Source organism: Pholis gunnellus (assembly GCF_910591455.1).
Source record: "Pholis gunnellus genome assembly, chromosome: 3".
NCBI classification, from domain to species: domain Eukaryota; kingdom Metazoa; phylum Chordata; class Actinopteri; order Perciformes; family Pholidae; genus Pholis; species Pholis gunnellus.
This window is the reverse complement of record NC_136529.1, coordinates 6,373,112-6,396,569: the sequence shown is the minus strand read 5'-3', so window position 1 is coordinate 6,396,569 and position 23,458 is coordinate 6,373,112. Positions and strand designations below refer to the sequence as shown.

At 46.3% G+C, this 23,458-nt stretch overlaps 1 protein-coding gene across 2 annotated transcripts in view; it reads left to right on the top strand.

Moving 5' to 3' along the window:
- The window catches only part of ephb2b (eph receptor B2b), a gene marked incomplete at its 5' end in the record, with an annotated part of 111,164 nt that overhangs the window by 38,078 nt on the left and 49,628 nt on the right, over positions 1-23,458 (top strand). The window contains 2 exons of one of the 2 annotated variants that reach the window (XM_079156953.1): positions 5,659-5,723; positions 16,099-16,783. In XM_079156953.1, coding sequence (XP_079013079.1) covers positions 5,659-5,723; positions 16,099-16,783 — 750 coding nt within the window. Of the gene's footprint in view, positions 1-5,658; positions 5,739-16,098; positions 16,784-23,458 lie in introns of both variants that reach the window. The other variant, XM_079156952.1, reaches the window with a different exon arrangement.

Below are 23,458 nucleotides of genomic sequence, written 5' to 3'. Positions count from 1 at the left end.
AAGTGGACCAGGGGCACGGATTGACAAACTGGGCCTCAGTGCGGTGCATTGTGTTTAGACTCATCTGAAATGAACCGGACTTTGGGGTCCCTGATGAGACAGCCTCCTTAGTCATAAGTCATGGAGTATTTTTTGCTTTCTTACATTAGTTTTAGTCCGTTTTGCCTCCCTGGCCCTGCTGACAACTTAAGTTACACTGACTAATAACACAGCTCGGCTGTGTAGGGATTACTGTCGTATATCCTGCTCCAGGCCCCTGGGAGCGCCGCGCTGTATCATTCTGTCAACAGTTAGTGCTCCGAGAGTGCTCGACTTTACTTAGTTTGTGTGTGCGGTGCCATTTTTCACACCGCTCCGTCCTCTGCCAAAATCAACCTACCCAGCTTCCTACCTCATCTTTCCTTGCCTTGGAAAGCACACCGCTCTGCAGCCCTGATGAGGTGGGGGCAGATTTTGGAGAAAAAACACCCACATCGGAGCCCAAACTCCGTAACCAAGTAACCCCCCCCCCCCCCCACACCACACCACATAAATCTCCCTGACAGACTGATGTCTCACCAGTGGCACACCGGGTAGCGGCCCCAGATACCCAGGGCTGCAAGCCAGCCTGCCTCTGAAAAAAAAAAGCAAGCCATGCTTCTTGGGTTTGGGCCAGTGCCACATGGTCCACAAAGCCCTCTGTTTCATTGTAAAAGAGGGATTAAAGATGCATTTAACACACAGGGATATGCTGTTACGTGACAGTGCTGGGAGCTCTACTGCACCTTAATGGGCCCAGCTTGCGCTGACAGACAAGTTGAGCTGAGTTCCTCCGGACCGGGGGGCTCCATCCACTTCTTCTCTCTCAATGCAACAGAATGTTATTCTTTCCAGCCGGCCATACAGTAGCCCCGTCCGTCATTAAAGCTATGAATCACGTCTCTGGACTTGCACCGGCTCCCTCAGGGGTATATCATTGCCTTGCCCCTTAATCTGGGCAGATTTCCGTGCCGGGTCCACCATACATGGGTTCTGTCTTTAAGCACAAAGAACAGCTTGCTCGTGTTACTCATGCGGACCACAATCTTCCCACATTTGCCGTCAAATGCTTTGGTTTCAGGTGTTTAGTGAAAGGCGAGTAAATGCACATGCGCCCTTCAGCAGCAGTTAAACGGACCCAGCGTGGGTTTTATGGGCTAGAACGTTTAGCTGCCTTTTAGCCCTGCTAGCTGACATTATCACGAGCGTGGAAAGCACCATATGTGGTTTGTGTTGATGTTGAGGGATTTGTTACGTACAGAGCAGAGGCTACAGTTCTGCTGGCGAGAAAGATTAAAAAAAAGAAGTCATGCCTGCGAGCTGTTTGGGAGGTCAACTCATTAAACTGCATGTCCCACATACAGGCTAGTTTGTTAGAGAATTGGTTAATTCCCGTTGTTTCCGGTTTGAACTGCCGTGCCAAAGGTAATTTGCAGGAAGGGTTTTTTCCCTCAGCGGTGATGCAATAAGTTGCAGAGCAATTTGTCGAATTGGATTCTTCATGCTGAGAAAAAAGAAAGTCAAGGATAAATATCTCAAATCAGCCATTTAAAAGTAGGCACCAGCTCTGCACGTGTGATAGAAAGGGTTTCTTTGTTTGAGATTCAGGCACTTGTTGATGTCCCTGTCCGGGGAAAAAAGGTGTCCAAGTTGGAAGGTGTATAGTTAAAGGGATTAGTCACGGCAGTGCACTTCAGAAATCGTATTATCTTATCTTATATATATCTTAAATCTATTCGCTCTTAACTAATTGGCCATCCATCGGTCACACCCCTGATTTCCCGGTCAGTCGCCATCGTAAACCAACCGAAACAAATAAAAGACAGAACCACCAGCAGACAGAGAAAGTGAATGTATGAACACACTGAACCACAGCGCGTTAGGTAGAGATGCTCTCTCTTTTCTTCATCCAGCAACACGACAGCTTGTAGATTACTTCGAGCCCTTTAAGTCTTTGTCCGTCTGCGTAAAAACGTTTATTTTCTCTCTCGCTGCGGTTGTTTGAGTTGAAATAAATGTCCTCCGTGAACAGCTCCTTCTTTGTTCCCCTCAACGAGAATGCGGTTGCGTTGTTCAGAAGGCCGAGATGCAGCACTGACCCCTCTTAGAGAAGAGGAGTGTTGTTGTAGGACACCCCTGCCCCCCACACCCCCACCCCTGCGTCACTTCAGACAGCCTCTCACTGGAGAGCTCTCACTCAGATCGGCTCTAAACTCTCTCCTTAGTCTCAGGAAGTGTTGGAGGAAGCACTCTCTGTCTAGCAGGCTTTCCTTACACTCCCAGGTCTCATTGCATATTCATAGCCCCCCTCCACGGTCCGGGGCATCAAGTTTACAACACACAAGCTTTGATTACTCACTGTAATGTGGTCCGAACTCTCCGCCATTTTAGACAAAATATATGAAAGGTTTGCACATGAGTTTCATATTTACGACAGCTATTTGTGTGTAGACGGTGAAGTATTGCTGCTGCCTTTGAGCGCCATGCATGGAGGCCGTTTTCCCACGAGCTCCAACAGTTAAAACACTTTCATGCATCGCTCTCCAGCTCCACACCAATGATGCAGAGACACTTCACTGCTGCAAGTTGGACATCGAGAGGCTGCAGTTTGTCATCAGAGCTGAGAGCCCTTGATGTGTCTTCCTGAGCGTCACACGCAAATCCATTAGAGTACAAACAGGTTCACACAGCGCCACGCACAACACTTCATAAATCACGTGAGCCAACTGCAAGATGTTTTTATATATATATTTTGTAGAGCACAGCTCATAAATTACGTTGTTGATATTGCATCAGTTAATAAAAACTGATATGACTTGTACTTGTTTGTTATATATTACTAATTAACTGTCTTTTGTGAAAATAATGAGTACTAAAACAAAGCTACAAATTGTGCAAATTGTTAAACAAAAGTACTTTTGACCCATCCACCTCCTCTCTACACAGACTCATTTTAAACTGAGTCATGATACGTAAAAAGCAAACGTAATCCACTTCTACACGCGTTTGAAGTTGGGGATAGTTTAACTTTTGGCGTCAAAGTGCGTCCAGACAGTACCAGCAGCTAACCAGTACACAGAGTCTGTGACTCCTCCTGAGACGTTATTGAACTACTACAAATAATTGAAAACATGGCGCCTCGTGTGTTTTCGGCGTTGGGCAGAGCCCGGAGAAAAGCCCTCAAAGCCTTTATTTTGTCTGGTGTAACGGTTTGAACCTCACAGGGCCTTCCATCGAGCGTAAACAATACAGATCGATGACATCTGTTCCTCTGTACCAACATGGTGTGTTGTCTATTGTGCACCCAGTACAGCATGTAGTGCAGTAGGTACAGTGTATCAGTACACATCGCAGCCAGACCCATGAGCGAAAACTAAAATCCACACCCACGAAACAAGAAGCAAGTGATTCATGCGGTTGGAATCAGGCGAGCGGCTCCGCGTCCCGTCTTCAGACTGATTAATGGCCACGCGCGTCTCGCTGAGCGGCCATGCTCTGGGGTTCGGACTGTGAACGAGCAGGTGGGCCGACGGCGGTGAGATATGTGCCGCTCTGCTCCACGGGAGTTAATGAATCGGTGTGGCCGCCCGGACCGAAGTGGAGACAGCGAGAGGAAGTAAAGTGATCCGTCTTTCGGGGCGTGAGGTATACTGCTTGTCCGGCGTGTGGGCCGCTGATAGCGGGGGGAGAGGGGAGGAGGGGGAGAGAGTAGACGTAAGGAGAAAGAGGGGACACAGGGTCAAAGCGGAGAAAGAGTGAAGGGGGAGTTATTGAGGAGTACAGGAAAGTGGATAGGAAGAGGCAGCAGGTAGAAGCAGAAGGAAAAGTTCAGCTTCCGGCACTAAAAAGATAAAGAAGGTCGGGTGTCGCCGGTCCGTGTTAACGTTCCAGGTGAGAGTCGCCCACAACAGTCCTTAAACCACCACAGAGGGGGTTCATTATTCTCACTTTGCTCCTCCAGTAATTATCGTTATCATTATGGGGGATAATTACCATCTCGCTCCCTAACGCCCATGCATGCTGCTCGGCTCTGAGTCACACACAAGGTTATCAATAGCTGCTCAACTGCAGTCTCGTCTGCCTAATTATACGATTTGGGCTCGGTGATAACTGAAAAGGATGTGGAATGTAGAATTATGCTCTGCGAGTGTAGCGCGCGGATGAGACGCAGGAAAGTCAGCAGAAGGCCCCCGAAATAACCGTTTGCGTGTGGAGCCTGTTAATTAAATGCCGTGGCTTTTCGCAGGAATATAAATCAGAGGAAATCCAGGCTTGTGAAACAACTGGAAGTCTCTAAAATACCCTTCAAGCTGGTACGGAGATGGCGAACGCACGCGAGCGTTAAACAAAATCCTGTGAGGCGGAACTTCAGATCCTCTATCTTTGATTCCCTTCACTCACTGCCTGTAATACGTTTCTCGAAAAAATTCTTTTACATATTATCTGATTTTAGGGGGCTCTGTCCCACTTCACTCTGTTCATACCACAATATTAATGACGAGCCTGCAGCAGAGGGTAATGTCTCAGCAGACTCTGCTGGCTGTGACTTATGCTGAGTTTAGGAGCCGTGGTTGTCGGGGGGAGGGGGGGTCTAAATCCCTCCGTGGCATTTCGGAGTTGCAGCTGACGCCTCCCGATGAACGCTCTCTCCATCTGCTGCTCTTCAACGCCAGAGCACAGGACTGACACAGGGCCTCATCAGCGGGGGGAAATTCATTAGACCTGCCCTCTGTGATGCACGCAGGGAGAAGCAGAGAGGAAGTCAGGAGCGTTAGGTGACAGCGCGAATGGTTCAGTAAGCCCATGACAGACGTTTGGGTCGGACTGGGCGGAATGCGTGGCGCGGAGGGCCTCATCGTGACGGACAGGAGGCACATTCTCTTTGACCCCAATTACCAGAGGTGTTTCTTTCCACCAGCTAATCCGTGGAGCACAGGGTGGGCCCTCCTCTGCACCGGCCTGTTGTTTCCCCCACGAGTCATATGGACCGTGGCATAGCTCTGCGGACTTTCCGTGACATCTTTCCCTATGAATTAACATGTGAATTGTATCCCGTGGGTCTTTTTTTGTAGGCCTGCGGCTAATGATCATTTTTCATCATCGATTGCTATGTCAATACTTTTTCTTTTCTTCAAAAAAAATCATTTAGGTTATAAATATCTAATTTCTATTGAAACTGCAGAGAGAACAGTACACAAATCTAAAATGTTTTTAAATGATATAAAACAACAAAAAAAGCAGCAAATTATCTCATTGGCGAAGCTTGAACCAGCATGTTTGCTTAATAAATAACTTTTAAAATTTGTTTTGTCTCAATACAAACTTGTTGATTTATTGCTGATCGACTACTTAAACAGCTGTTAACCGCCCCTTCATAATACTCAGATATGTAGCCCGTCTGCTTATATTCTCCTCTTGAAAATGGTCATAAAAAGCCACTGTTTATTATGTTTTTAACTTGAGCCCTCAGCTGTTGGTCAGACAAAATGTGAAGATGTCCACTGAATGCTCAATAAACATTCACAAAGTAAACCTTTATTCTGCCGCTCATAATATGTGTGTTCAACACTGGATCCGCAGCGATGATGTCTTGTTGTTGTAGATGATCTGACCTCGGTCTCTCTCTGCTTCTTCCCACAGAGACACTTATGGACTCCACTACGGCCACGGCGGAGCTCGGCTGGACGGTCTACCCCGTGTCAGGGTCCAGCGACAACAGCGTAAGTGACGGCCTCTACATTCACAACCATCTGCTTCTGATAATGCAGATTTAATTGAATTATTATCTCAGTAATAACATAATTGCGAGTCATTTTGGAACATTTTTCACCGCGACAAAGGTGAGGTGTGCGGCGGCCCTCTCTTTTGTTCCACATTTAAGTGCAGCTAATGTGTAAATGTGTTCAGTCCCCCATGATGACTTTATTTCTGCTGGTAGCCGGTGGTTTGGTTTTCTCACTCTCAGGTCAGAGATCGACTAATGAGCCGGCCTCGTCCCCGGGGGACTGAGCTCAATTATTCCTCCCAAAAAAACTGAAGGGGGAAAATCAAACCGCAAAGTCAGATGCGATCTCAACATGAAGAAGAACACTTTTTTTAATTGGTGTCGAATTTGACGATACCACCACTTTCTCTCTTTTTGCATATTACCGTACTTCCACAAAAGCTCATCAATTTTTTACCCCAAAATAGATAAATATTCACTCCAAAAAACATGATCCCTATTTTGTACATTTTAACCTCATGTGAACTTTCTGCTTCACTACAAACACAGTAATAAGGAACAATCGTAAAGCTGAAGGCGTGTGTTCACATGCCAGGCTTGAAGCTCTGTGTTATATGGGCCCCGTTGGTGTTTGATGCACAGTATTTCCACACGGTGTGCCAGGGCATCGGTTCCTCCTCGCCACATGCAAGCCAGGCCCACTTAAAGTCGGCCAAAACCAGAGTCTCAGTCTCCTTCACTTCTTTCCTCACCACAACATTTAGACTTCTTAGAGTGAGCCCAAAAGTGAGAGAGAGAGAGAGAAAAAATGTCGTAGACTTATTTGCTGCTGCATTTCAAAAAACCACCGCCGATTTTATTCAATTATTTATGCTTCTGTGGTCGGCGTTAAAGATGGTTCGAGTTATACTTTTTTTATCATGCTGCGTCTTTTTTGCGCTGAAAAAAAAAAGAAAGCAGAAACTCGCAGCATATAGAGCTGCCCTCCGACGGCTCTGTGATACAACTTCAAAGTTGCTCAGCGATAATTTAGAATAACTCTCATCCCTCCCAACCTGAGGGCATGTTGTCTCCTCCCTACTAATTCCTTACAATCAATAGCAAAGCTAAAGGACGCCTGCTTTCCTCCCCGCTCGCCATCTCTGGATCCAATTTACACAGAGAGACTCCAAAGACAGTTTACATCAAGTCCTCCTTTCATCTCTGCAGAAAACCTTCGATTCAGCAAAAACAGTCACTCAAACCATATTTCATAATCGGATTTAATACTAAGTGGAAACTTCAGACCAAAATACAGTTGAATGCACGCAGGAATCCAGGAAGGTCACTGTTGTGCAATGAAAAGCCCCCGCTCTGGTCAAAGTGAGGTAAAATGAAGGTCCTAAAACGTCAAACTGAAGGCCTCTTCAAGGATCATCTTGGTTCTTCTGCGGTAGTCCTCCTCCTCCAAATCAAATACATTCACATTGAGTTTGGCTGAAAGGCTTATCTTCGAGGACTTTCTTATGTCCGTGCTCCGTTTCCAAAAAACACATGCGGTTGCGATATATATCCTTCTCTTTGGGGTGCAATGAAATGCAAACAAGTCCCTAAGCCGGCGGCTTTAGTCAGGTATAGGTCGGGTCTTATCAGCGTGGGCGCTGGAGTTTTTTTACGACGACACGGCAGAAAGTGCAGAGTGGAGATAGCCGGTCCCTGGTGGCCCCGGGGCAACAGGTGTGGAAACAGAGCTCGCTCTGCCTCTCAGTAGAACAGCGAGAGGTGCTTTACAGAAGCTATTGTCTTACACACACATATATGCGCGGCTTCGTGGGCTTAGCCGGTGGATCAGTGACGTCCAGCAGAGCGCCCAACCAGCAGTTGGCTTTCACTACTCTGTGTAGCTTCATGAAATATATCCGAACTCGACACGTGATACTTTGAGACACAATGGAAGGCCCGTCGAGTAACAATGTGATATTAAGTTAGAAATGTTATGGCAGTTGGTGTTATTCCTTTCTATTATTTCAATATCACCTACAGGTCTCATCACTGACTTAAGAGGGGCGGCCAGGCATCAGCTTTCGGTCGCCGAAATATGGTCATTTTGAGTTGTTGGGATGCTATGTAGTTATATATCAGATTAATAATGAAACTGCACTGTAAAATAAAAGCTTTATTACAGTAACTGAACAAACCCAACAGTATCATTTCCAGCCCAGCTCAAAGATGCCCAACACTTCCCAATTTATAGATTTTTGGAGTACACATTTAGCTTCTTGCCCTATGTAACAGAAACACAACAATCGGTGGCCAATTAGTGTTTGCCAATGGCAAGCAGGCAAGTGGAACCCCTTAGAGCACAGCTATAAAATCAACCTCCTACAGCAGCTTTTCAGAAGGGATCCAGTTAAACTGCTGTAAATCAACTTGTATAACCCTCCGTGTGTACAGCGAGGCAGTTCCTTCCTTTTAATCACGTGCAATGACAGCCAGACTCGCGTTGTCCCTGAGCCAGACAAGCAAGACGTCTTCATTACCCTCGATAGCGCGGCCGACAACACAGACAAGCGACGAAATATTTACCAAAGCAGAGTCTTAAACCCGGGGAGCTTCAGGAAGTTGGCTGCCTGAACGTTGTGAGAACTCACGTATCGCACGCCCCACTCCGCCCACACAGGGGAACCCGGTGCAGTCGGACCAGCATTTAGATACGTGTCTCACGGCGACTCAACCCCATTTGCACACATACACAATAATTATACAACAATGCTAATATGTATAGAAGCTCTCATTCTGGTTCTACATCCATTGACCAGCAGAAGTAGTTGTAAGAGGAGAAAAAACTACTACTGCTCGGCATATTTGCAAAGAAACTGGAGCAGCTCCTTTATCATCAGTCCTTGCGAAGCTACCCAGAGATCTCGACACTCTAATGCATGGCCAGCCAGCAGAGTGGGGGTTAAGTGGTCAACGTGTCCCTCTCGAGTGGAGCTGAGAGACGTGTGAACATCAGGTCGGACCTCCTGTAGTACTGACAACAGCAGAAATAGACTCACGGCCACAGGAAGCACAAGGAGCTATACCGCGCAGGGAAAACCAAGTTCTCCTGCATATGCGGCGGACATAATGAGGTGGTGCGTGTTATCATTATGGATGTGTCTTAATGTGCTGTACCAGGATATAGCTTGTGTCACTTGGGGACACGACACGCAGCAGAAGTTCTGCAGCAAGGCAAAAACACTGCAAATCACTTCCTCGTGATGGAACGAAGTTACTGCATATTGTGTTTAAATTCCTCTGGAATAAGATTGAGGTTGTTTACGTGTAAGCGTGGGGTTGTGCGGCAGACCGACTGCATGCTTATTTGTTCACGTAGCCTTTCTTGTTCTTTACAAGTCATTTGTTGAACATACTTCATTGCATTGGACTCGCTGGGGCTTAAAGTGACCACTAATTTGTGACCGTGACTTTGATTCGCAATTAAACGCAAAGAAACACACAAACATAATCCATATGGAACTTTGTGGAGAGAGGGGGGGGGAGAAGTATTGAATTGTTCTTTTAGTTTCACATGTTGTGCATTAGTAGTGGACAGTGGTAATTGGAGCCGACTGCAACAGACAGTTCTACTTAAGTTTGTGTGTGTGTGTGTGTGAGAGAGTCTCTCCTCTCCATGATAGGCCCGGTCTCCAGCAGGATTCGGCTCCCATGGCCTCTCTCTCTCTCTCTCTCTCTCTCTCTCTCTCTCTCTCTCTCTCTCTCTCTCTCTCTCTCTCTCTCTCTCTCTCTCTCAGTAATTGAATGCAGAGAGTGGGTGTCATTTGTCCTCTGTCCCTCTCGGGGAGGCTCTCTTGCTCTTGACAGATTTCCCACAACTGCAAATGGGGCGACTGTGCCGCCGGGAGTTTTCCACCGGCTCTCACTCCCCGCTTTCCTGTGAATAATTTATTTACTTGTGTCAGTGACGGAGCGCCGATACGCAATACGGCTCCGGACCGTGAAGCTAGTTCAGGTTAACTCAAACACTGTGATGACACGACGTGATAAATACTCAGTTCATGGCATGTCAAAACAAAGAAATCTCGGAGCGTTCTGACAGCGCGTTCACACCGCTGACTGATGCGTCGCAATGTTCTGACCGGTTGTGGGCCGTAGGACCGTCTGTTTCCTACTTCTGTGTTCTTCACATAGTGTGTACCGTTACACCAACCAGACATTACAGGCAAATAAGTCACTAGACAAGTACACCTACGTTATCTGTGGTCAAACACGAGGTTTGAGTTCATTCAGTTTGAAAATGGCCGCTACAAACACAATTAGTCCAGCTGCACTCAACGTGTTTAATAGCTTGCTGCCGTAGAACTATGGGGTCAGATCAGTCTCAATAATTGCAAATGCACACAGAAAGACTCACAAATGCAAACAGAAAGACTCACAAATGCGCACAGAACAATTCACAAATATATTCGATTTACAAATGCACACAGAAGGATTTACAAATATATTCGATTTACAAATGCATGCAGAACAATTCACAAATACATTCCAATGCACACATAAATAAATTACGATTTATATAAATGTAAAAAAAAATCACAAATATATTTCTGCATTTGTATGTATTTGTCTGTGGATTTGTATGTATTTATTTGTGGATCGCACTGCATTTATTTGTAAATCGCTTCACATTTATTTGTGGGTATTATGATATGAGGGATCGTAGAGCTCTGGGTGAACACAGACGGCTACAATATTTATTTCCTGATTCAACAAAGCTGACAGTCTCGTGGGGAGGGGAGGGGGGAGCTGCGCTCATGTGATTGGTTGAAAATGAGGCTGACATCTGATTGGCTACAGATAGGTCTATGTTGAAAAAAACGCATTTGTGAATCCAGCGGTGTCAGGGGAGTCTCATAATACCCACAAATAAATGTGAAGCCATTTACAAAGAAATGCAGTGCGATCCACAAACAAATACATACAAATGCAGAAATATATTTGTGATTTTTTTTACATTTATATAAATCGTAATTTATTTATTTGTGCATTGGAATGTATTTGTGAATTGTTCTGCGTGCATTTGTAAATCGAATATATTTGTGAATTGTTCTGTTTGCATTTGTGAGTCTTTCTGTGTGCATTTGCAATTATTGAGACTGATCTGAAACCATATAGAACACCAACAGAACATAGGCGTCCGTGTGAAAGCCTTCAATCAATTTTAAAACCAACTTTAGTGGTCACATCAGATCAACATTTTAATCTCCAACCGATCTGCAATTTTATTCCATACAGCAACATTTGAACTATTTTCTCCCAAAATCAGGACATTGTATTTATATATGAGAGACCTATACAAACACACACATATAAGTTAAAATCATGAACCCTGCCAACCTTCCACCAATATTGCTCATTAGCAATAAACTCAACAAAATCTGCGAATAAGGCAAAACGTACTAGCCAATCAGAGGTAGAGTAAGGTGGGTCTTTGTGGAAAAAAATCAATCAAACCACCATAAATAACAGGCCACAAAACTGCCAATGGCTGTGAACAAAGTGATTTGGCATGCGGATGAGAGCACACTTCAACATTTTCAAAAACTCTCTGACACACTTATTGCTAGCGTGCCATTGGTTAAGCTACCTCAGGCCATTGGCGGCATGCGTGCCTCAACCTGCCTACCTAAAATGTACGCCAACCAGTTGTATAAGTTTCTACGAGCAACCACGGATGCATTTGGCGTTGAACCAGACTCCACGCTCTGAAACGGTCGGGATCCTCTCGGAGTTCTGCGGAACTGGAGTCTGCTGTTGGAATATTGATTCTGACAACCGAACATGCAACAACCAGACATTTGTTGTCAATATTTAAAGCTTGCTAAATCATCTGGATGGCTGGGGTAAAAACGCCACTTCCGTTGCCAACATTTTGATGGCGATGGCTATAGACCCTTAGTCTATTGGCTGCCATATTATAATCTAACTTGTTTACAGTTCTCTGTTTAGTTTGATCATCCATTAAGTTTTCAACAGTTTTACAGTCATTCAAACAGTAACGTCCGTCAACAACTCTTCCACTTGCGCTTGCCAAACAGATCTATTTATGAATAATAAAATTGACAGGTCGTTGAAAACCAGTGTCCATGAAGAGTGTAATTGTGGTCAACCATTTACAGCCAACGAACTTGTTGACCGTCTGCTCGCTGGCTAGAGTTTTGCTGGTCGCACAGATGCACAGGAAATTGAGAATTCTGACAGCTTGATTGTGCTGCATGCAGTATGAACGCTCAGTAAGAGCACAGTAGTCCCAACAGAGCAATATAACGGATGACACATCAAAATCCATACCCACACACATCTGTCTGCAGACTGTTGGCTGCTGATGCTCGCCTGACCGTCCTTGAAAGTGGATATCGTTTGACGTGAAGTCAATATCAAGGTTTCTCTCTCAGTTTTAAATGAGGATTCTTTACGTTTTTATTCAGGATTAACGGTTGGAAGTGGCTGTCAAGGCTATAACTATAGTTAGAGTCTATATACAAATGCATGAATTATGTGTTGTTCCTTACCGTGTACCAATTAGGATTAAAGTATTGGTTAAAAATCGTATCTAATGTTGGCAAAAATCAGTCTTTGGAGTCTGGCCTCAGCTATAGAGGTAACTCCAGTCTATAATTCAGGCTTGACGGTGCGTTGCGCTTGGCTTTACAGATAAAGCAGAGACCATACTGTCATGGAGACGTATGGATTGCAGGTCAGCTGAACTTTCCTCTCTCTCTCCCGGAGCGGCAGAGGAGATATCGATTCCGAAGCTCATTCCCAGTGAGCGTCGCTGAACTGTAGCGCCTCGCACAACTCCAGAGGAAGAGAGGAGCAGCTTGACATATGGTCGTAGTCTAACCACCACGATCTATACTCGCGTCGGACAGGTTGTCTTTGTCTCTCAGCGTAGCATAAACTATAGACACACCACAGAGGACCCAAGGCTGGTGTGAGAAAGTAGTTTCATTAAGAAGAGACGGTGTGGCAACATTTGTAACGGTTAGCAATCAGTTGAATTGGCAAGACGATCAAGGTGCAGGAATTAGTTTTTGGGAACAGTGAAGGGCAGCTGCATGTTACTGCTTGATCTATATCCAACATGCTTTATCCAAACAGCAGGTGTGCACTCTCAGAGAGATTCAGAGTGCATTGTCTATGGAAACCATCGGCTATCAAGGAATTGAATAGAACAGAATTACTATCCAGTGACAGTTCATTCCAAATGGCTTGTGTAGGTACGGCATTAAACATCACATGCAGGTGCGTTCCCAGTGTTTGTAACACCCAGCAGGTTAAACCACACACTGGCAATTATTTGCCAACACTATTGGACCCAGGCTTATTGGAGCCCAAGGAGAGCAATTAAATCATGAAACAATGTCTTTTTGTTTGGAGCCAGTCGCGCGTTCTGTTTCACACCATCGATTTATTCTGTATTTATCGTGAGAGTTTGTTTCTGTGTTTCCCAGAGGAAGGAGGCACATTCAGCGTACCATGAAAAACACATTTCTTCTTATTTACCTTGAAGTCTTATGTCTCGGAACTTTCCCAAATGCAAATTAGCTTTTGATAATATTTGGAATGCCTTTGGTTCTGAAGAAAATTTCTTTTGATCATCCTGCCACTAAACATCTATTTATTTTGTGTTATGGTGGGGCACTACTTAGTGCACTCAGCCCTATGGCTGTTGATTTCCACACTCAGAGAACAAGAAAAACAGCATTATGCCAAATGTAACAGGATCCGGAGAGCTTTTGTTTCCATCGTCATCCGAGGGCAGCTCGTCGCCTTCGACTAATCCATCTTGACATCCACGACCAGGGTTACCTCCACCTCCTATACTTAAAACACATGACCACCCTTTTTGCAGCACTCTCAGTAAAGAGCCGGGGGAAAGAGCTGTGAAGATGAAGACGTTTCTTCTAATTTCACACTCGGCGCTTGATCGTTGGGCTCTTATTATGCCCCATTTGCTTCAATCCACTGGCCGTGATGAAAGCGGGGCAAAGAGGCCATGACAGGACAAAAAGGGGCCCTCCATCAAAACACATTTTGTTTGGGCTTTTTTAGCCTGGATCAACCCTTCCCCCCACATCACTGCCAACACTTCCCCCTGTCTGCGTCCCTCATTAGCAGCAACCCCCACCTGTCTCCGCATTCATTTTATTAAACTGCGATTGTCCGACCCCTACGCGCTCAGTGGGAGCGGACTGCCCGCTCTTGTTTAATTTGGCACCCCCCCCACTGCTCCTCAACAAGTGGGAAGGTCAATGGCTGCTCCTGACCTGCGATGATGACGTCTGCCAGTACGGGCCAAAAGACAGATCCATCCTTAAAGCACACCACCAATAAGCTGTCGCTTGCACACATCACCATCGTCATTTACTCGTATGATTTTAAAGCTACTAGATAGTAAATCACTGCACTGCACTCTGATATAACATAGAAAACACTCTCGACAATCTTCAACTGTGCTCATTAGGAAGAAAAGCCCAGTTTTGATAAGTGAGATGCAGATAAAACGCTTCTTTCTATTTACGCTCATTATTATTATTTTTGGCTGCACATCAGTCTTTTCTGTTTTGGTTGGCTCTTGTGGTGGTTTGAATTTGAGTTTGGGTCAAGCCGAGCGTCACACTAGCACTGATTAATTAGGACATGGGAATTAAGGACCAAAGCTGTTCTAATTAGTCAGAAAGTGTTTGATGGAACGTCGGTTTGTAACAGAAAGGGTGACTTTCTTCTCCCAACCCGTCAAAATCCTCTCTAAGTGGGCACTAATTTGAGAAATTATATCAGCTGTGAAGTGAAGAGTGAAGGGGGGGGGGGTGGAGTTGTAGAGGAAGCAGAGGGTGCAGCTGATGCAAAGTGGCTCTTGGGGGTTGAGAACAGTTTTTTTTTTTTTATCTTGGCTGAGATGCCGAGGTCAAGGTCCTGACCTGCCCGGTGGTTAGAGCGCATGGTGTTTAAAGCTTGTTTGATCCGTGGCCAAGGGGCAGGGAAGCCACAGAGGCTGCAAACAGTCAGAGCGAGCGCTCACATTGGTGTGCAATATGTGCACTTTGAGGTCGAATAGCATGCTCGGAAAATCTGGAGTGAAATGTGCCCCTTGATTGTTTTTTACATGACGACCCATGTGATATGATTATGTCTGTTTAGTGTGACTTTGAATGTGGAACATTCACGTCATGTTTCCTCAGTGCTTCACTGCAGTGAAAGGAGCTTTCACGAGCATGTCAGTAACCCATTACAGTGTGTGCGATGAATGTGTCCTAATAAGACACAATAAAAAACCGTAAACCAGAAAACCTCTCTGCTCTGTTCAAGTGACTCATTGTCACGTTTCTCCAGTTTTCCTTAAAGCATTACAAGATGTGAATGGTTTCCTCAGTGAGAGGCTAAACATCAAAGCTCTCTGCCTCTACAGAGCAGGGGTTACATTTTGTAACATCCCAAAATGCAATAAACCAGGCGGCAAACCTCCGGGTCTGAAAAAGGAAGCCAATGCAGAAGTGCCTTAAACTTGCATTCTTTATAATGACCATCAGGGGGCGACTCCTCTTAGAAGATCGGAAAAAAAGTCAATGTGATTGATGCTATAAGTAGGGCCTGAAGTGACTTCATAATGCCAGCCTTACCTGTCACAGTAATACATGGTACAACGTGTCAGGTAACAGATGGCACACAGTTCAGACACCCACTCGTTCAGTAATCACAGAGCAGCTGTTCATGGATAAAACATGTACCTCTCGAAGTCATTTTACACATAATCCACAAATAGTGAACCCTAATGTGTTCTATCTCACTAAAATACACCACTCCTCTGACTATTATGGATATGTAAAAACACCATATTTAACTGGAAGAAGGGTCAGAGTAAGTAGCCTATGAGTAGAGTTGGTATAATACTAAGTACTAACCTAAGAAATGGAAGGACATGCTGGAAGGCTGCTTCTCATTTGTTCCTTCAGACTCGTCTAATTCATCCATGTAAATTGGTTTAGTGGAGATATTTTGTGTCTTTGCACCATGTAATCAAATCAATCAAAACATTGGTTAAGCTGCTTACTCCCAGTAATCAAAGTTTTACAAAATATACATGAAAACATTCTTGTTATTGCTGAAAAAAATAGGTATCAGCGGGGGATCTATGGCAGTTTGTATTAATAGAAAACACACACAGACCATTTACTGCTTTACAGCTGAATTGCACCTAATTGAGTGAATCGGGTTAACTTTGTGCCGCAATTACCAATTATTTTTATTAAATTCTGTATTTAAATCTATTACAAAATAGTGTTAACTCCTCGTTTCTGTCTTTCCAACAGTGGGAGGAGGTGAGCGGGTACGATGAAAACATGAACACCATCCGGACGTACCAGGTTTGCAATGTTTTCGACAACAATCAGAACAACTGGGTACGGACAAAGTACATCCGACGCCGCGGCGCTCAGCGGATCCACGTGGAGATGAAGTTCTCGGTGAGGGACTGCAGCAGCATTCCCAACGTGCCGGGCTCCTGCAAAGAGACGTTCAACCTCTATTACTACGAATCCGACGCCGACACGGCCACCAGAACCTCGCCGGCTTGGATGGAGAATCCCTGGATCAAAGTGGACACCATTGCCGCGGACGAGAGCTTCTCCCAGGTGGACCTCGGGGGCCGAGTGATGAAGATCAACACCGAGGTCCGGAGCTTCGGCCCCGTGTCACGAAACGGCTTCTACCTGGCCTTCCAGGACTACGGCGGCTGCATGTCGCTCATCGCCGTCCGCGTCTTTTACCGGAAGTGCCCGCGCATCATCACCAACGGCGCCTCGTTCCAGGAGACGCTCTCGGGAGCGGAGAGCACCTCCCTGGTGGCCGCAAGAGGAGTTTGCATCCCCAACGCAGAGGAGGTGGACGTGCCCATTAAGCTGTACTGCAACGGAGACGGAGAGTGGATGGTACCCATCGGGCGCTGTATGTGCAAGGCTGGGAACGAGGCCGTGGAGAACGGGACTGTTTGTCGAGGTATGTTTTGCTCTCATGTTTTCATCAAATCTGCCAATCCTTATGTATCAGTCCGCTCTGATCCAAACACTTAAGGATATGATCCACACAGTGTTTATTCCTCACAGTAAGCTGCAGGCAGCTATTCAATCCCATTCAATTGATGGTTTAAGCCAGCGATCCATGCTCATGTAGTCAAAGAAACATGATGGAAAGGTATAGACATTCTGTGCATAGATTATTTAACTGGAGCTGCCATATTTCCATAACAAATGATCAGCACCCCTTTCTGTTTATCTTCCAACAGAACTGCACTGCTGAATACGGTATTTCACATGATCATTTGATCTGAAAAATATACAGCTGCCTTTTGAAGTTGTGATTTCAGAACATTCGTCATAAATGGAGTCGCTCAAAAATATTTATTTGATTTAATACTTTCCATCACGTGAACCTTGTAGCACATCTACAATTGAACCTCCAGCCCAGTCAATTAATATGCTTTATTTTTGCTGCAACCAGCAGCTCCATAGCCTGTCTCCACACATTCTGCACTCATATGTACAGTCTGTAGGCAAAGGGACAACATTTTAGTGTTTGTAGTGTAGACCAATCACGTTCGAGCAGGCTTTGGTCGAATGCAGGTAAACAGTCTGTGATGGGTTCAGAGACCGCTCTGTAGCTCACTCACTCTGTCGGTCGGTCCACAAATATCTCCCCACCCTTTGGTGGCCACACTTTCCCCTTCAGGAGGCTGACATTGTGGTTTGGAGGTGTGTGCTTGTGTCCATGCCAACTGGCAAAAAGGGGCTGTGGCAGAGAGAGTGGCCTCTAACAAAAAGTTGCATTATGTTGCTTTTTCATTAGCGACTGATTGCCCCGCCCTCTGTCCTAACTCATGAGCCGCTTGTCGTAGACAACCTCTTTCATTGATGTGGTTTAGCCCGGCCCCTATACCTAAACCACGCCCCCCTCCGTTACTAGTCAACCCCTTCTCATAGACGCTCGTGAGAGGCATCATTGGCCTCAGCAGAGAGTTCCTTTTTTTAAAGGTTAAGGGTCTGTGAGGATGTGTGTGTGTGTGAATGCATACATAGATGCATGTCCTTGGTAACGGCCCTTGTTTTCATCATAAAAAATGAAAATGTTTCAGGCTACAGAGGAACCCATGCTTAACAGAAATTCAAAAGAAAATAAGAGCAGCAATTTTGGACCTGTAAAATGTCCTCGCTGATCTTTTGTTAATAGAACGCCTCCTTCCACCCAAGAGGACAAAGAGGATCTTTTGCAAAATTGCCCGCATTTTCTCATAGATTGGAATCCCTCACTGGCAAATCGATTCGGGCTTTTCAAAACATCAATGTGCCCAGCGTTTACCTGTGCCGTGCCCTATCCGCCGTCTGGCAGGTGGTATTTGGCCAACGTGCTCAGGGATCCCGATCACTGGGAAACAGCACGGCAGCGCGTCGCCTGCCGACTGGAGCCGTGCTGCTCCAGCCCGGCACAACAAACCACCCACCTGCGTTTCATCGCTGCCTCTCTTATGTGCGCCTGTAATTACAACACATGCCCCAGTGTGTGTGTGTGTGTGTGCTGGGAGGAGAAGCAGCGTGATGGGTGCTGCCTCTCAAACACTTGCCAGGCACCGTTCAATGACTGCTAATGAGGACAGACGCCGGCTCCTCCTGAAGGAATACAGGCCAACGGGAGGCCGCATGAAGACGGCTACTCTGCGTTATTACACAAATCTGCCTGTGTTTTGACCCTCGTGTAATTCAATGCGTGTGGTGGATTGGAACATCTCGGGGGTGTCCTCTCGGTCACGGTGTTTTTGTGCTAAACGGGATTATACAATTGAATGCTGTCAGATTAACGGGGAAAGCATGTTGATTCGTTTATATCCTCGCGCAGCTGGGCATTGGACTTTTTTTTTTAAGTCGCCTTCCGTTTCTGACCGCCATCAGGTTCATATCTTCTCACCTGCTTCTACACTGGCTTTGCTACCCAAAGTGCACCAGAAGAGAAGCTCTCTGTCCCCTCTGCATCAGTCACAGCGCTGCACGGCTCGTGGACTAACTGTAGCCACTCTTGAGGGAAGCACATATCGGTGAACACTCTCTCCGTCACTCGGTCTTCCCCCGTTCACGTGACACGCCGACTGTATATTAAAGTTTTATGAAAAAGAATGCATTATCCGAGAGTGCAGCCGCGGAATGCAGCAAAATGCTACGCACGGAGATGGATTTTATGGCCCCATACAATAGTTATGAGCCTCAGCGCAAACAAATGGGGAAGTGTGTATTTTACCCAGAAGGAAAATAAAAGCATTACCGTTAAAGAGGATATCATTCTACGCCTACCCCGTTGTTCAGAAGCCCTTCTTTTTGACGGAAGGCCGTCACCAGTTGGACTGCTCGCTAGTCGTCTTCCTAAACACTGAAAGCTGATCTCGCCACTTGAAACTGCGGTCAGCCGCCGCCTTTCAACTGCCAGAAGTCGGATAATGAATTGATCTATGAAAGATGCGCCTTTGCCCGCCGATATTATGGGGTGATGAATTGATTTGTGAGAGGTGCCCTCAGAGGGTTTGTGGAATATCCTCTTTCATAGCCGGATTATGGAGCCACAGAGACAGCGTTAAAGCACCCAAGATGAAAGAGGCTATTTGTGTCGTGATATTAAGGACGCAACCAGCGCTTTGTTCCAACATCCCCGCAACTAAACGTGTAATTACGCATGTAACAATTAAATCCTTGGCAGGGCTCCCAGCAAATAATTACGCTGTCATGAAATGTGTCAAAATATTGACAGCAGAGAGGGGGGGGGGTGGTGGTGCTTCCATCAAATTGCTGAGGCCTTTTTGTGCTCCTGCGATTGTCTCACAAGTGAGATTCAGTTTCAGTAAGATGTGCTGGGAGTGAAGGAACCGCACCAGGGCTGTTCAGCAGAGACGGCCTTGAAGAGAGAGAGAGATGCGCCAGAAGGAGAAGCCCTCTCTCCACACACAATGAGAGCCATGTTCCCTTAACAACACCCATGTGTGCGCCTCACAGTAATCTGATCATCTAACCCCCCCCACGCTATTGTGAGTTCAAGGGGTCTCGTCGGCGGGAGCGTGGCTCGTGTTAAAGAGCAGCGACGGTTCAGATGGAGACGATCTGTTTTGTTGCGCTTCTTTTGTTTTGTTATGACGGGAGTTCGGTAAAGGAAAAGAAAACCGCGAAAAAACGAGCGGCGCAGCTTGTGCCCGGGACTCTTAGGGAGGAAAGTCAACACGTAACAACACACAGCATGACAGCGGTTAAAAGAAAGAAAAAAAAGAAAGTGCAACTGTTACATTTTCTGCACGCTCCTCCACTTCTGGAGTTCAGTGGAAACAATGTGAGGAATGATCGTTGTTGACTGTGAGACCAACAGCCTGAGAGAGAGGAACTCTGTAAAGAGACGGTGTAAAGAGAAGCAAGAGTATCCTATTAACATAAATTCCCACCATCTATATTCACATTTGGAGAATCAATAGTGCATATTTCTAACTCGCTATTAAGGAATACTGAGTGTTTCTGTTCAAAATGAACCGCATCCTCACCTGCATTTTTCTCACAAAGCCTTCACACTCGGAGGCTGAGTACATATGGTATGTACTGTAAAAGGGACACGGCTAGTTGTACGGAACATGCTCGACAGGCCCCACAGCAAGTCAGTAAGTCATTTTTGGGTCACAGTGTGTATGATTTGGAAGAACAGTCAGTCAGTCAGCGGTGGGAAAGTGGCTGCTTTGGAAGCGAGGCTCCCGCAGTTGCACCCAGAGCAATTAGATTAAGGAGGAAAAGCATCAGTAATTCTTCGGCTAAATGTGGTTGTAGATAAAGAGAGGGAGGAGGATCAAGTGCAAAAGGTGGGTGCCGGGAAGGATAGACATGATTGCATGGCAAAGAGGAGGGGAGGAGGCTGAAGGAAATGAGTCCCCCTAACCCACTGTCAGAATCCCAATTATTACAATCTCGTCGTCTGGAGAGGGTTTACGGGTGGAAATCAGCGTAGCGCAGACAAATCCACGGCGCTGCCTTTATTTCCCAGGGTGCCGCTCTTTAATGGCAGCTCTAATTGACTAACAGAGCGGCGGGGGGGGGGGGGGGGGGCAACCACGCTGATGACTGGACGACTGTCCTCTGTGCCCGGAACAAGACGCAAAGCAAAACAAAACAAAACAAACGCCACCACCACCACCACCACCCTCCCCCCCCCTCAAGGCTTTTTGCTGCATTGTGCAAACAAAGATGAAGCCAGGTTCACATTGGGCTGCAGCAACAGAGCGAGAGAGAGGGGGGAGAAAGTGAGTGGGAGAAAATGAGAAAGAGAGAGAGAGAGGGAGAGCAAAATGTCAACAGTCTGCCTGCCTACACAATAGGCCTCCACACAATGTTATGTTAAAGTAAAAGCCACACTTATTCCCTTAGATTGATGGCTGCTGTTAGGGGCCGTTTCGTCGAGCACAAGGAATACAAATTATCGTCTGAGCAGATGTTCATCGCTGCAACATTTGTCTGTTAAATGGCATCGCAGACAATAGGCCTTCATTTCTGAACCATTGGCAATATCACTTAATTTCCATTACTGATCTTTTCATTTAGACCCGATAAAGCCTCTAAGATGTGTGGCTGATGTAACAGCAGGATGCAAACAGGCGAGCTGTAAGACGTGTCATTCTGTCCGCAGAGGCCCCAGGGAACATTCAGGGGCCTTTATTCCCTCTTCCCCCCCTGTGATAGGATTTCAGTATGGCCAGGTGCTTTCTGTTTTTTTTCACCAGTCTTCTTTTTCTCTGTCTGTTCTGCACCCTGCACACATCCATGCAGCAGGAGAGAGGAAATAAAAAGAGTGTGTGGTGGGTGGGCTCTAATGAGAGGAAGGGAAAAGTCTAATGAAAAAAATCACTGTACAATACAGCCCTTCTAATATACATTGCAGTACAGCGAGTGCACGGATCACGTTACAGTGCATGGGCAAATATATACCCACGGCTGTGTGCTCACGCAGCACCCACTCACATCCACTTTATCATCCTCATTTTTCACAGCACATTCATCATATGCCGACGTGATAACGTGACCTGCGATCCCCGCGAATCTCCCCGAACTCAAAGATCACGGCCCCCCCTAAGCCTGTAAACGTTTTCCACATGTTTTAGCACATGTCGGCCCCTGCTCCATATGCCCCCTCTGTCACATTCCTCATTATCCTACACCATCTTTTGAATCTCAAATTCAGGACCGTACGACCTCTTTTAATCCCACTACTTCTTTTTTCCCCTCCCCCTTTGCGCTATTGGTCTTCTGGTCTGCTGCAGAGGCTTCCTGCTGCTCTGGTTCTTGCTTGTAACACCTATTCATGTCTCACGCTGAGCCCCGAGATACCGGAGAGCCCGATGACCACAGACAGCTTCCTGGTGTTCCTCCACCAGAGCGAAGTTGGGGGACAACCCTGAGACCTCGTGGTTTTTGCTCATGATGAATTCCTCCTTGGACAGACTGTCCTTGCTCTGAGGAAATAGGAGCTGTGCTCTGTATTGTGTTGAGATCTTTCCACATGTGCCTCACTTTTTTCATCAGGGACAAGGCCGGGGCTTTGTCAAAACATCCCACCATGTGCTCTCTCTCACGGATGTCCTCGACTCGTGTCCCGTTAGAGCTCTCCCGGGCTGAGGGAAACTGATGGATCGAGCATCTGTCTGGATAAAAAGGATGAGAAACAACCGCGCTCGCCGTTAAAGACAGGAGTCCCTCTCGAGGATCGGTGACCTTGTTTTCCACTGATGTATTAGAACTCGGTCAACACCGAGAGAAAAAAACGCGGCGTCTTGTGTTGTGTGCCGTTGACCTACATTAGAGCTATTCTCAAAAGTGAGAGCGGGCAGGGAAGCTTATCCGTCCTCGACATCGGCGGGCCGTGCCACGTGTGCTCCGCGGCCCGCCTCGCCCCAGAGATGAGCACAGTTGTTCGCACACAGTTAACCCCTCGGTCACTCGCTAAGAGGCAGAAAGGGATTGAGTCTATATTCAGCTTCACACCCGACGGTCATTCCATCTCATACGACATCATAGCATCGAGGTGCTCACTGTCGCGGCATGTGCTCAACCTGAATGTGTGCCCCTAGAAATGACTCAAACATCTGCTGGTTATGTAACTCGCCGGCTATTCATTTTGTTGCTGCTCAGTTCATTCGGATTATTTGACAGTCGTTTGCTTTGAGAAGACCTTTGACAACAGCGACTTACGTAACTGTACGACTGCAGTGTGCAGTCGGCCCTCCCCTTTGACCCAGTACAGTTAAACAGAGCAGAGGCATTTCACCCCGACTCCAGAAGTATAATGGATTCTAAAATAAGTAACATCACCCAACAGCAAAGATCTCTCGCCTGTTAAACTTCAGGTGATGAAAGATTAAACGGCTGCACGGGGCGAGGCGGCGAGATGGGAGAGTAGAGATGGATAAGAATGGAAAGGCAAGGGGGGGGGGGGGGGGGGGGGGGGTGTTCACAAAGACACACAAAGAGCTTCTCTTTCTCCTCTCGTCCTTCTCTTATCAGTGTGATATGCCTCACTGCCCATCAGAAATACTGCGCTAATAACCACGAGAGATCGTCTCCTTTGAGCAGACATCACAGAATATAAATGCTATGAACTTCCTTACCCCAG